The 14,259-nt window shown below is 46.8% G+C and overlaps 1 protein-coding gene across 1 annotated transcript in view; it reads right to left on the bottom strand.

Annotated features, from left to right (window-relative positions):
• Positions 1-3,825: 3,825 nt before the first annotated feature.
• LOC147618713 (subtilisin-like protease SBT3.17) overlaps positions 3,826-14,259 on the bottom strand; it is a 48,510-nt gene continuing 38,076 nt past the window's right edge. Inside the window, exons 3-4 of the mRNA XM_086773746.1 lie at positions 4,304-4,401; positions 3,826-4,161 (exon numbers count right to left, since the gene is read on the bottom strand). Of these exons, the coding sequence (XP_086629872.1) occupies positions 4,088-4,161; positions 4,304-4,401 (172 nt within the window). The 3' untranslated portion in view covers positions 3,826-4,087. The remainder of the gene's footprint in view (positions 4,162-4,303; positions 4,402-14,259) is intronic.

Genomic DNA, 14,259 nt, shown 5'->3' with positions numbered 1-14,259 from the left:
AATCCCAAAAATCAAAATAGAAACCAAATGGAGACGCACAAGCCTCCAACCAAAACCAAAGGGTCAACTAAAGAAAAGGCATTTGGAACCTCAGAAACCAAACAAAACCAAGGACAAGAAAAAGGTAGAGGTCAAAACAAGCTCAAATGAGGATAGGAAAATCAAAATAGTCCCAACACAAAGGGTCTCATGTCAACTCATAATGTGGGAACATCCCACTGCACAAGAAACATCAAAATTGGCATGTGAAACTACTCATGTTGACAGCAAAAAACAAGTTTCTTTAAAGGTGACTGAGAGGCAGCTGCCCGAGGGGGGACACAAACAAAAACCTAAAATAAATCGAAAAACAAGGAATTAAAAGTGCGTTCACCCTTCCAACCAAATGAAGAAGAATTGACTCCAACTGATAATTCTGAGGATGAAACATGGGAGAGCACGTTGAGAATGGTTGAATGGTGGACCAAGTCACCCGTTGACTCCTCCCCATCGATTTCCCAAATGTTCATACTAGAGAAACAAGACCAACCGTAGGATTATCAAATTTTCCTTTCAAAATGAGCCAAATTTGCCAAATACCTGAGTGTAATGTGAGATGGGGGGGTGGTGGTGGAGGGACGGGTGGTGTGCAGGTAAGAGTGAAAGAGAGGTAGGCATGGTTAGCTTCAAAGAGGGGTGGCGGGATGGAGAAGTCGAGAAGAAGGTGTGCCAAAGCTAGAGATCCCATAAGGTAGTCCACGGTGCTAGTATCTCCTAAGTGAGGGAAGGAGGTGAGGACGTCGGAGGAGGGCCATGGGGACATCCTGTTATAGATAACGAGACCATGTGCAGCTCCTAGCTCTAAGAAATATCTCCCATACACTGTGACCTCCTCACGGTCCTGTGGTATGAGTCCGTATCAGTGTCTCTCTGTGGCACTGTCTCTAACAAGAACTGGCCAAAGTTGCGCTGGTCTCTCTGCGGACTCCATGATCTGGCGGAGTGAGGGATGTCCATTGAAGATGGTGGTGTCTCTCTTTAATGACACTATATGCTCTGCATCTGCATACATAATGTTCCTCACTCTCAACCTCCTCCTAGCATAGTCTGCATATTCTCTCTACTCTGGGGATCCGTGCTGCCCTACCTGCCTCAATCTCAAGCTGGTGTGATGACACTCTAAGCTGGCCAATCGCCACTCGGGCACTGTGAGGCATGTACACATCCATGTATCTAGGTCTCTGTATGAATCCATCCGCTGAGATATGCATAAATTGATCTCTGTAGTATAGCATCTTTGGCGGTAGAGACTGACCGGGTGTAATCCAAGTCTCTTAAGTGTATCGCTGCCATATATCCTGCCGAAGGACTCTGTTCCTCTCACTGTGAGAGAGTTGGATGTGTGGTGCATGTATATCATACTAGAAAGGTGGCAGGTGACCTATGTCGAGACCATGCTGAGTGAGCCACTATATCATCTGTGAATACCATGATCTCCTATCTCCACTCTCTGTGAGCTGCCTGGACGCCTCAAAAGCTCTATGTGAGTTGATCTAATGGCATATCTTTGATCCTCTGTATGAAGCAGATCGTTTGGAAGAGGGCCTCTACTAGCATATGAGGTGCAGCAAACTTCGTCCGAACAATGTCATGTGGGACGGAGGGTTTGCTGCGGATCATCCATGAGAGCATGAGAATCTGAGGCCTCTCTATCTTAGACCATGTGGAGGTGGCGAGCCCAAGTGCCCATACTGCTGCAGCATACATCAAAGCAGGGGTGCCTAGTGTGTCAAACAACCACCCTTTCGTGCGGGGCTCCTGGAAATGTGCCTGGTGACACTATCTCTCTAGCATGGCCAGAGCTGCATACCCTCGTGTGAGTCTATCCCTAGCTGCCTGTGCCATAATAAATCTTCCTGGCGGAGTCATAAATGTAATCCCCAGGTACACATATGAGTCTACCACCTTTACCTATCGTGAAGATGGCCTGCCGTTGAACTAGCCCTGAGGTGTGGAAAATCATGGCCTTGGTTTTCCCAAGGTTCACTGTAAGCCCCCTCTGTGTGCAGGAGTCATCGAGTGCATGGAGATGGTGTCATAGTCCCATCCGCGACTCAGAGTCCAGAATAATATCATCTGCATATAGCATAATGTGGACTGTGGTACGAGAGAGAGAGAGAGAGAGAGAGAGAGAGAGAGAGAGAGGTAAAGGTAGAGAGAGGAAAGGGAGGAGCTACGGTGGGCTAGAGGGGAGAAAGTGGGCTAGGCTAAGAGGTGGTGGTGGAGGTAGTGGGAGGAGACAAGAGGAGCTAGTGGTGGAGGGACTAGAGAGAGAATGTTCACATCTTTAAGAGAGAAGGGTTGCTAGCAAAAGCTCTCTCCACCAAGCTCCCTCCAAAAACACACTCTGCTTGATGTAGCCTTTGTGCTCTCACTAGCCAAGGAGTTCCCATACTGGAGATCCTACAAGATGTTAGAATCAAAACATATGCCACACAATCCTTGGTAATGAATTTCCAACAAGTAGGGTCTTACCATGCCATACTCGAACGCCCATACATGATAGAGTCTAAGCTCGTCCATGCTCGAGACATCAATCACATTTACCTTTGAAAACATGACCAAAAAATCATAGTGGATATCCGCACAGGAGGAAAAACACACCCCATGGGTAGAGATGCACTAGCTCTCGATCTAAACAACCATACAAATATGGTCCTTGTGTAATAGGCGGTTGGATAGTGATCTAGATGATGAACTGTGCTCCAACCCTAACCCCCAAGAAGAGGTACTGGATATGTCTTAGAGAGGCGATTGACGGCCTCCCAATCAAAAGAGGCACTCGGTTTGCTGACTCCACTGGAAATCCCCTTGCCTCCTCATATACATTGAATGCCTCTCAATCAAAAGAGGCACTCGGTTTGCTGACTCCACTGGCAATCCCCTTGCCTCCTTATATACATTGAATGCTCTCTCACAACAAAACCCTGAAATTTCCCCTTCGTGTCAAACATATATTAGGGTTTGGCTTGACTTTTCGTCTGGCAAAACATGCAAAGAGGGCGAGCTCTACTCAGCACAAAAGCTAGCCACAACCTTGTCATGGGAGATATGGTATCCCTAGGACAACCGTCTTGGTATTGTACAAACCAATGTTCGGTGTCCAACAAGAAAAAAGTTCTAAACTCAGGATGTTTCACTCAAATTGTTCACACTACAGGTAACCCCCTTGGTTTGCAAGTTCCAATGTAGTCCAAACACTACAGGTAACCCCCTTATCGAGGAAGCTCCATCAGTATCCTTAACGACATTCTCTGACCGCACCCTTGTTTCTTCACCTTAGAGACCGTTGGTGACAAGACTGTCAAGGGATGAATAGACTCTTGGACTACCTCATCCAGGACGCAAAGGTCTGACCATGGGTAGAGGAGATATGAGAGACCTTTCTCCCGGCTATGCCACCTCAGCACTAGACAGGACCCTTAGAGAGATTAGCTACTTTCTCTAGTTAGCAGCCCAAGATAGGCTTCAAACCTTCAATGGACAGGAGCAGAGCCTTTGATGTAGCCTAGATTTGCTTCACGCCACCTGGAGGGATTGACAATGAGTTTGGCATCACATCAGGGCCATCGTTTCCTCATACTCAAGCAATCCCTGTTCTTAAACGACAAGCTAGAGAAAGCTCTTCAAGCCCTTGCCCGAAAGAAATCACAACCGACTCTGAGCCTCTTTCTTCAACTGCAGCATTGGAAGCTCTTGAAGGCCGGCCTCAGGACGGTATAGCCTATTCTTTTAGATTAAGCACAATAAGCTTGCCAAAAATGGTAGACCAAATCCAAACCGGGCTCACTTTAGAACCTTACATAGGACCACCATATAATTATTTAAAAACCTTAACCTTACAAAAGTTAAAAAGTGGGATTATTTCTCAGACTGACTATCTTGACTTTATTGAAAATCTAGTCCCAAAGCCTCCAACATAACACACACTACTTGCTATCACATCCATGCTCATGTCATCCACCCTTAGGAGCCAAAGCTCATAGCCGTGACTCTACCAAGGGCTTTTACTTATAAACCCTCTCCAGAATTAACAAGGTTATTAAGCTTATGATTGTGAAGCCACTGCTCCTTGCAAATGCAAGGTCTGACTAGGGACAACCTGAAGTACCCCAGGCTTTCCTGCAATGCAATAAACACAAAAAGGTAGCCTTCAGTTAGGAATAGCGAATTATTACTTAGTTTTTAAAAAAACAACCCATGCTTTGCTTTCCTTAGGGAATGTCAAAGTATGGCTTAGCCTCCCCAAAAAAACAAGTCTTACCAGTTAGAGCAGCAGCTTGCGATGGTGTAAGCTTTGCAGAAAACCCATTCGCAACATTCTTGTAACTGTACAGGAGGGCACTTTTTGCTGCTTCATCACTGCACGCAAGAAGAGAAGCTTCATGGCATAGATATAATTATACAAGAATAACACATCAAAATTTATAACAGCATCAAAATACTCAAACACACTTGTTTGACCTTCTCATCTGTATGTTGTACCTCTGCATAATTACCCTATTTAATCCCTGCTCCTACCACACACATACCCACATCAATTTCCCTCTAGTCACCTCCTACAATTGTCATTAGTGCCTCCAGCTCCCCGCTTCAGCTGAGCACCAGGTCATCCAGTGGTGTCACCGTTTGACCAGGAGTGGCTAGACATATTTTTTACTAGGTGTGCCTGTCATTGCCTAGATCTTCTGTTTGAGGATATTGGCAAGCTTGATTGGGTTGCTTCCGTATTGGACCAAGCAACAAAGATTGTCACTTTCATCGCGCGGAAGAAAACAGTCCTAGCTTTGTTCAGAGAGCTTAGTAAGTGCCTACATATTCATAATGTTGGTCAACTTGTTGGATGAGAGATGTTACAAGGGCTTGTGCAAGTTAATGCTTTGTGACATGTTTGGCAAACTAAAGATAGCACGCACTGCATGTGCAAAGGAGGTGTCATCCATCATCTATTGAGCTTTTTTTGGGCAAGATTTGAAGAACTCTATAAGCATAAACTCTTCATAAATGCAAAGAAGAGTGAGTTCTTTTTGTCAGAGATACATTATCTTGGGCATATTGTGTCCAAAGATGGAGTGCGGATGGATCCTGCAAAGATTGATGCAATTCGGAATTGGCCCGAATTGAGTTCAGTGCATGAGATCCGTAGTTTTCTTGGATTATGCTCTTACTACCGCGAGTTCATTCGGCACTTTGCATGGATTGCTTCTCCTTTGCATGATTTGACCAAGAAGAAGGCCGTGTTTAAATGGACTAATGTAGAGAGGGATGCATTCCTCAAATTGAAAGATGCAACTACTCATGGTCCAGTGTTGATCATTCCGGATTTGCATTAAGCCTTTTAGTGTGGAATGTGATGCATCTGGAAATTGCATAGGAGCTGTCCTTAATCAAGAGGGACATGCCGTGGCTTATGAGAGCCGTAGATTGCATGATGCAGAGCTATCTCTTGGCATTTATGAGAAAGAGCTCTTGGCTGTAATTCATGCACTTACTATATGGAAACATGACCTTCTTGGGGCTGATTTCACTGTGAGGACAGATCACCAGAGTTTGAGGTATTTTCTTACCCAAACTAAGTTGTCAGAGAAGCATATGAGGATGACCAATTTTGTCACGTGCATCCCGCACTTGGATGCCACGTAGACATTTCTGTACAGAAGGTGCAGGACCTGGGATGGTGAACTGGTCCCATGTGAGCCCAGTCCGGGACGAGTCAGCCAGGGATCCATCTCAGTCGTCCGAGGTCAGGTGTGCATTGTCCTGCACATGAGTCCAAGGTCAGGTGTGCACTGTCCTGCACATGAAACAGTGCCAGTCCGCGCTGTGAGTCTCCCTCTAGAATGATGTCAGTGGTTCTGTGTATCTGGTTTGGTACCGGATGCTAGATCACTGAGTAGATTAGGTTTAGGACAAGGAGCCAGCCCATAGGGCTACCCCAGATCTGAGTGTGGGCACGGGAATGGTGTAGAACCACCCCCATGAGGGCCAGGAAGGCCCAGGCTGAACCCACCAACCATGGAGGGGCTGTAGGACAGCCCTAGGGCACAGATCAGGCAATCTCCAGGAGATTACAGCCTTTATATGGCCGTAGGGCATGTATGGGGCAGCCCATACAGGCTGCCCAGCCCTGGGATTGTGGACAAAAGATGTGTCCAGCCCTTCAGAAGCAGGCGCCTGATGTCCAGCCAGCCAGGAAGAGATGCGCAGACATTATGGGATTTTTCCAGCATTATTGGGGATTTAATTCAGCATTTATTGCTGAATTTACTCAGTCGTTGGAATATGATGCTGGCTGCCTGTTTATCAGCTGGCCGACTGCTCATGATGGGAAGTATAAATAGAGGAAGCCACAATCCCATAAATCATCTCAGTTTTCACCAAGTGCTCAAGCCAATCAAGGGCCAGTCAAGCCAAGGAGATTGCCAAGCAAAGGGGTGGACTTCTGAAGGTCAAGGGCAGGATTTTCCAGCCAAGAAAAGGTTAAGTTTCTGTATTTGTTTTCAGATTTACATCATTCTAATAAAGCAAATACACCATCCGTGGTGGGGGCCCTACAGAGGGTAATTGGGACCCAATACTGTGTCCTCTCCATCTCCCCCTTCTCTCTCTATTTTCTGCACATCTCCTTTCAGTTTGTGCGTTAATTCCGTCGCGAAAAGAGTGCTGATTTCTGAGTTTTGAAGTACCGATCCTTCTCCGAAGCTTCCGCATATTACAGTGGTATCAGAGCCTACTTCAAGGACAAAGATTCAGCAAAGAAAACCAGAAAATTTTTTCGCTCGTGTGGTTGGTTTTTAGACGCCGGTGGACTACCCCTTTCGGAGTGACTCCTGTCCCTCGAAGGACGGTTGGTTTTTAGCCTCCGGAAGTCTCCCACACAGATAGTGGATGGTCAGATTGCGTTCCGGAAAGGAATTGCATTTTCCCGCTATGGCGAGTTTCGGCGACGAGAGAGAACCAGAACCATGGGACCAAAGTGCACCAGGCAGCCCAGCTAGGGCACCCGGCTTGAGTGTCACAGACATGTTCCAGCAGATGATGCGAGCAATCGCAGACCAGACAACCAAGTTGGATGAGCAGAAGGCGCGGATTTTGGCTCTGGAGGAGCGTTCTCGCTCTCCAGCGTCGCGTTTTTCATCTCCTCCTCCCTCTCCTTCCGTATCCCAGATACCAGATCCTCGTCACAGGGACCCTCTCGCAGGGTCACAGCCACAGCCAAGCTCCTTGCTTGAGATGCAGATGCAGATGCGTGCATTGGAGACTCGACAACGAGAAGACGACGCCATGCGACGAGTGGAACACGAGCGTTACCTCAGAGCTTTGGACGCCAGATTGACACCGGCGGCGCCCTCGAATCATTTTCCCGAGAAATGAATTTCAGTAAGTATAATGGTAAACTCGATCCCACTACTCTTTATTCATGGTTACATCAATTTGAAGCTTACTTTGCCGCAGTTAGGAAAACAGATACTGACAAAGTGATCTTAGCTAGTTGGGACTTGGAAGGTGAGGCCATTCCTTGGTGGACTCAGTGGGCTCATGCCCACACCAGAGCAGGTATGGCAGCTTATGTGTGGGACGAGTTCGTCCGCGACCTTAAGCAGCGGTTTCTACCACCCCACTACCTTGAGCGACTCGAAGACGAGTTCAGGGGAGCACGTCAGAATGCGCAACCAGTCCTTCAGTTTGCCAATAAAATTTCGACCTTGTGTCTGCAATTAGGCTTATCTGATATACGGACAAGAAAGGGCAGTTTTTGTATGGCCTGGACACGCAAATCCAATGGGAGGTGCGTATGTTTAGGCCAGCCACCTTTGAGGACGCACTCTCGCTTGCGCAGAGTGCAGAAATGAAACACAATGGTGGCAAGCCCAAGACTTCCCAACCGGCTTCTCCCAAGGCTAACACCTCGGGGGGCAAAAGCCAGAACCAGACGGGGTCTTCCCCAGGACAGAGCCCGGGAGCCTCTGGCTCCAAGAACTCGAACAATGCGTCTAAGCTTACTCCAGACCAGAAAGCGAAGGCAGGCAAGACAGGTGGCAAGTTGAGTGCTGAGGAGCTTTCTCAGTACAAGAAGGAGGGTAGATGTTTCTTTTGTCACACAAAAGGACATACTTCTCGGGATTGTCCGAAGAAGCCTCCAAAGGCCGCCACCGCCTCCACAGCTTCCGTGGTGAGCACAGCTCCCACACAGACCCTAGCGGCGACCCCTAGTTCTTCAACCCCGAGTGCTTCAGTTGGAGCAATTATTAGCCGGGAGCTCGAAGATAAGCAGAAGGGCGCCCATGACCAGGAGTATGAGCGCAACGAATTGCTCAAGTCCTTTGGCTACATAGGTGGCCAGAGAGTCGTCTTGTTTGACAGCGGCAGCACGAAGGATGTGATCACGGAACAGGCCGCTAGGCGTGCCCGTTTCGAGCTGACTCCGGTGGACAAACAAGTTGAGGGTTTTAGCACAGGTATGACAACGAGCGTCAAGTATGAAGCTCTAGGTGCTAAGTTAGTGATTCAGGGCATAGAGTTTGTGCGTGACTTTATGGTTGCCCCTCTTGTAGGAGCACACTTAATTTTGGGTATCCAGTGGTTTCACAAGTTTCTTCCTGATGTCAAGTGGGACAAGCACACGTTCCAGATCGATCGGAATGTGTCAAACACCCCGGTGACCATTAAGTGTGAGCCAGGTATTCCAAACTTTCCGTTCATAAGCCACTTGCAGGCTAAGCGGGCAGTTAGGAAAGGCGCACAGTGTGCAATGATTTACATCCAGACAGCCCAGATGGTGGCCAATGCTTCCGAGAAGTACTCGGTTCTCCATGAAAAGTTCCAGAAGATTTTTCTTCGGGACAGTCTCCCTCCCCAGCTCCCCCCGTCCAGACCGAAGGATCACAAGATTGACCTCCTCCCAGGCTCGGAACCCCCGAGCAAGTTTCCGTATCGCCTTTCTAAGGCAATGGAATCGGAGTTGGACCACCAACTCCAAGAATTGTTGCAAGCTGGCTTCATCCGCCCCAGCAAGTCGCCATTTGCAGCACCGATCTTGTTTGTCAAGAAGAAAGATGGGTCTTCTCGGTTGTGTGTCAATTATCGTGCACTCAACAAGCTGACTATCAAGAGCAGATTCCCGATGCCTCGAATTGACTATATTCTCGAGAGGCTGAATGGAGCTAAGGTGTTCTCCAAACTGGATTTAAAGAGTGGGTACCACCAGGTACGGATTGTAGAGGGGGACATCCCCAAGACAGCCTTCCGTACAGAACGGGCCCACTATGAATTTGTGGTTATGCCATTTGGATTGACGAACGCCCCAGCTACATTTAACCGCATGATGATGCGTATTTTCCGGGAGTTGATTGGAGAGTGTGTGTTCATATTTCTGGACGACATACTCATATTTTCAGCTACAGTTGAGCAGCATGACATTGATGTGGAGAAAGTCCTTAAGTTGCTGGAAAGCAACGAGCTCTATGTCAATGAAAAGAAGTCAAAATTTTATCTGTTCCAGGTACATTACTTGGGATATATAATTAGTGCTGAAGGCTGTTGGGGTAAAGGCATTATGCCCACCCTTATAGTGTGTACAAGCCCATAAGTTATAGTACATAGTACACTTAGTACTTTTAATGTACTAAGTGCACTATGTGTACTAGTGCAATATACATGTGTGATAGGGGAGTCACACACTCATGCTTTTTTCATGAGTTGACTTATCCCCACAACTCTCTCTCTCTCTCCCTTGCTTCTCTGTGTATGTCTCCCATGAATGAACTCTAAACCCTAATTGACAGGTTTCTCCCCATCAACTGTTATCAGAGCAGGTGTTTGTCCCTCCCTCTCCCCCTTCTGCTGGTCGTGCTCTCCTGCTGGCTGCCCTTCTGCTGGTCGCCTCTTTCTGCTGCTGGCTGCTTCCTTTTCTGTTGGCCGCCTCTTCTCAGCTGGTCGCCTTGCTTCTGGTAGCCTCTTGAGCTGGTCGCCTAGCTCCAGCCAGCTGCCCCAGCTGTTCAGCCAGCCCACAGGGCTGCCCAGCCAGCCAGCGCAGCCCCATAGGGCTGCCCAGCCAGCCCACGCAGCCCCACAGGCTGCCCAGCCTGCTGTACGGCTGCCCTTGCTGCCCACCAGCTGACCACGACACCCCCCCAGGTGCTGTCCAGTACACAGCAGCAGCATTCATCTAGGCAGCAGCATTCATCAACCCCACTTTTCCTGCAACAACAAAAACTCGCCTGCAAATCAGAAAATCAGAGGTATTTTTGCTTCAATTTTGCGAATTTCTTATCAATTCAAGCAATTGAGCAGGTACAGGTGCCCAATTGCTCAATTTTTGAGCAAAATTGGCAAAATTGGGTGACATTGGTCACAATCAGGATAAATTTGCAGGAAATTGGTCAAATCAGGATCAATTTGCAGGAAATTGGTCAAATCAGGATCAATTTGCAGGAAATTGGATGTCGAAATTTGGGGCTTTTGATGTAATTGTGCAATTAAGCACTCATACATGCTGTATGATGTGAAAAATTGTACATTTGGGCAAAATCGCAGCAAATTGCAGTGCAAATCAAGGGGCTTTTGTGCCGATTTGGTCGATTTGCATGCAGGCAATCGCATTTGATGCTGTGGTTAATGTGCTGATGCCTTACAAGCACTCAATGTGCCTGTAAATCAAGGGGCTTTCATGTATTTGATGTATATGTGGCCAGGGGGAAGCATCGTGAACACTCTGGATGCCTTCATGTGCGCCAATGTACCATGCATGATCAGAAATTGATCTCAAATCAAGGGGCTTTTCAAGTTCGTATACTCGTTGAGCTTGGCAAAGCAGCAGGCAAGACATTTTACCTTGAATCTTCAGAAATCAGCTTGCAGTCAAGGGGCTTTTGCCCAATTTCTGTTCGGGACTGTTTTATGCAGTGTACAGGACTGTAAAAGTCTGATTTTCACTCATTTGGACAGCCAGGAAAGCATTTATTGCTATTGTACCTGCTGGTACAGATTTAGCACAGCTTTGTGCATGTTTTGGCATGGCTGTACACTGTTTTGAGTGATCAAAAGGTTCAAATTCAGCTGCTGAAATTGCCGGTACAGGTTTGGTACATCATTCAAGAGCGCTTAGTACTGCTGTACAGTACTTTGGAAGGGCAAAAGAGGACATTTAAGGTGCTGTCCAAAATCTGCAGCAACCAGATTTTGGTGTTTTCATCACAAAAAGTGGGAGAAAAGTTGCATTCTTGCTTCCGCAGTGGGAGATAAAGCTTGGGAGAACATTTGTAAGCACTTTGTGTGCTTAGGGTGCAGTGTTTGCACATTTGCAGGGAGTCAGGCATTACAGGTTGCATTTTGCTATGGCAACCACAGGTGAGAGCTCTTCATTGCTTCACATCAAGAAGCTTGAAGGCTCGCATAATTATGATATTTGGCAAACCCAGTGCTACAATGTGTTGCTTCAGAAAAAGCAACATAAGCCTATCAAAGAAAGGGGTGTGATGCCCGCTTCTCTTACAGCTGAAGAGTGGGAAGATATGGATGAGCTGGCAAGATCTACTATCATGTTGTCTGTGTCAGACTCATTACTTTTCAGCATTCGTGAAGAGAAGACAGCTTGGGGAATGTGGCAGAGATTGCAGGACTTGTATGCCCAACAAAGTGCCTCAAGCAAAGTGTATTGGTTGAAGAAACTCATAGGCCTTCAGATGAAGGAAGGGGCTTCTATGACAGCCCATCTCAATGAGTTTAATGGTATTGTCAGCCAAATTATTAATCAAAAGTTGGCAATGGACGATGAGTTCAAAGCCACTTTTTTGTTATGCACTTTGCCAGAGAGTTGGGACACATTCAGGACAGCCACTAGTAATTCGCATGCTATGCTGTCATATGCAGATGTTGAGGGTGCTCTTCTTCAAGAAGAGATGAACAGGAAAAACAACTCTGTGGGAAAGTCCAATGCAATGAATGCACGTGGGAGATCCCAGCAAAGGGGGAAAAGCCAAGAAAGGGGAAGGAGCAAGTCTCGCTCCAAAAAGGATTTGGAATGCCATTATTGTGGCAAAAAGGGACACATCAAAAAGCAATGCTACAAATGGAAAAATGATCAAAAGGAAAAGGGAAAAGGCAAAGACAAAGAGAAGGATGAAGCCAAAGATGTAAAGCCAAAGGGCAAAAGTGGAGTCAAGATCGAAGAAATCAATGTGTCACATGCAGGTGGCAGTGAGGATGAGGTCCTCTTTACGTCTTCACTTGATGCCCATTCACTTCTTACAGGTGGTCATGGTATGCACTCATGGATCATTGATTCAGGTGCCTCCTTTCATGTCACAGGTTGCAGAGACTTGTTTGTCAGGTACACTGCTGGCAATGAAGGAGTGGTTTATTTGGGTGATAACCATGCATGCAAAATTCTTGGCAGAGGTGATGTAAGGCTTGTATTTTCAGATGGCTCACAGCTTATGCTCCATGATGTCAGGCATGTGCCTGAGATCAAGAAGAATCTGCTTTCTACTGGACAGCTTGATGATGCTGATTATGTTACCACATTTGGTAGTGGAAAGTGGAAGATTAGTAAGGGCTCACTGGTTGTTGCCAGAGGCTCTAAGGTGGACACTCTTTATTTCATGCATGCAGGTGTTTGTCACCATGCTAATGTAAATGCAACCGAGCTGCCGGAAATTTCTATGTGGCATAGCCGGTTGGGACACATGAGTGTCAAGGGAATGGAGCAATTGTCTCGTTTGGGTTACTTGCCTTCTCTAAAGTTTTCAAGTTTTCAGTTTTGTGAGCATTGTATATATGGTAGGCAACTACAGTGCCCCCATAAGAAAGCCCTTGGACAGAAAGATGCTCAGTTAGAGCTTGTGCATACAGATGTATGTGAGATGCCTCAGCTTTCTTTGGGAGGTGCAAAATATTTTGTGTCTTTTATTGATGATGCCACACGCAAGGTGTGGGTTTATCCTCTTCGTTTGAAGAGTGATACATTCTCAATGTTTCAGAAGTTTGTTGCTCATGTTGAGAATCAAACTGGCAAAACACTGAAGGCTTTGCGTTCCGACAATGGTGGAGAGTATACGTCCAAACAGTTTCAGGACTTTTGTGATGCTAAAGGCATCAAGAGGGAGCTCTCTACTCCTTATGATCCTCCACAAAACGGGACAGCAGAGAGGATGAACAGGACCATTCAGGAGAAGGTCCGTTCTATGTTGTCACATGCTGCATTACCTCATGGTTTTTGGGCTGAAGCTGTTATGACAGCCGTTCACCTTATAAACAGGTCACCTAACACGAGGCTTGGTGGGAAAGTGCCAGAAGAAGTATGGACAGGGAAGCCTCCGTCATACAAGCACTTGAGAGTGTTTGGTTGCGTTGCGTACGTGCACATACGCAGGGAAATGCGCACCAAACTTGATCCTAAGTCTCATAAATGCATATTCCTAGGATATGGTGACAGAGGTGAAATGGGGTATAGACTTTGGGATCCCATGAATAGAAAGATCATACGCAGCAATGATGTCATTTTTGATGAAACATGCATGTATAAGGAGCCTGCAAGGCAACAGGAGCCTAGCAGAGTCATCTTTGATGATGATGGACATCATGGACAACAACAAAGGGCTGTAAATCAGCCATTACAGCAGGAAAACCAGCCCTTAAATGGTGCTGAAAATGGTCCAAATGGACAGCCAGAGATGGCAGAAGATATCCCTATGGATATACCACAGTTGGAGGAGATACCGGGCATGATATTTCAGCCTTATGGCATGGAACAGGAGCCACCAATGGGTGATATGCAGGCTGGACAGCAACCTGCAAATGATGGTCATTGGGTACGGAGGTCCACAAGACCCTCCAGAGTCCCTGACAGGTTTGTTCCAGGGGTTGACTACTTGATGCTCACTGACTGTGGGGAGCCCTCATGTTATAAAGAGGCTTTACAGAGGGCAGACAAAGCTCTATGGGAGCGTGCTATGAAGTCAGAGATGGATTCTCTGCATAAAAATGGAACATGGAAGTTGGTGTCTTTGCCTGCAGGCAAAAAGGTTTTGCCATGCAAGTGGGTATACAGGCTCAAAGTTGCACCAGATGCAAAGCCAAGATACAAAGCCAGGTTAGTGGCTAAGGGCTTCAAGCAGGAATATGGTGTGGACTTTGATGAGATCTTCTCTCCAGTGGTCAAAATGACCACACTTAGAGCTGTGTTGGCTTTGGTTGCGCATGATGATCTGGACTTGATTC

The sequence above is a fragment of the Cibotium barometz genome, chromosome 34 (genome assembly GCF_041138505.1).
Source record: "Cibotium barometz isolate CiBa-2024 chromosome 34, ASM4113850v1, whole genome shotgun sequence".
In the NCBI taxonomy this organism is placed as follows: Eukaryota; Viridiplantae; Streptophyta; class Polypodiopsida; order Cyatheales; family Cibotiaceae; genus Cibotium; species Cibotium barometz.
Note: the sequence above shows the minus strand (reverse complement) of the source record. Positions and strands in the feature narration are given on the sequence as shown.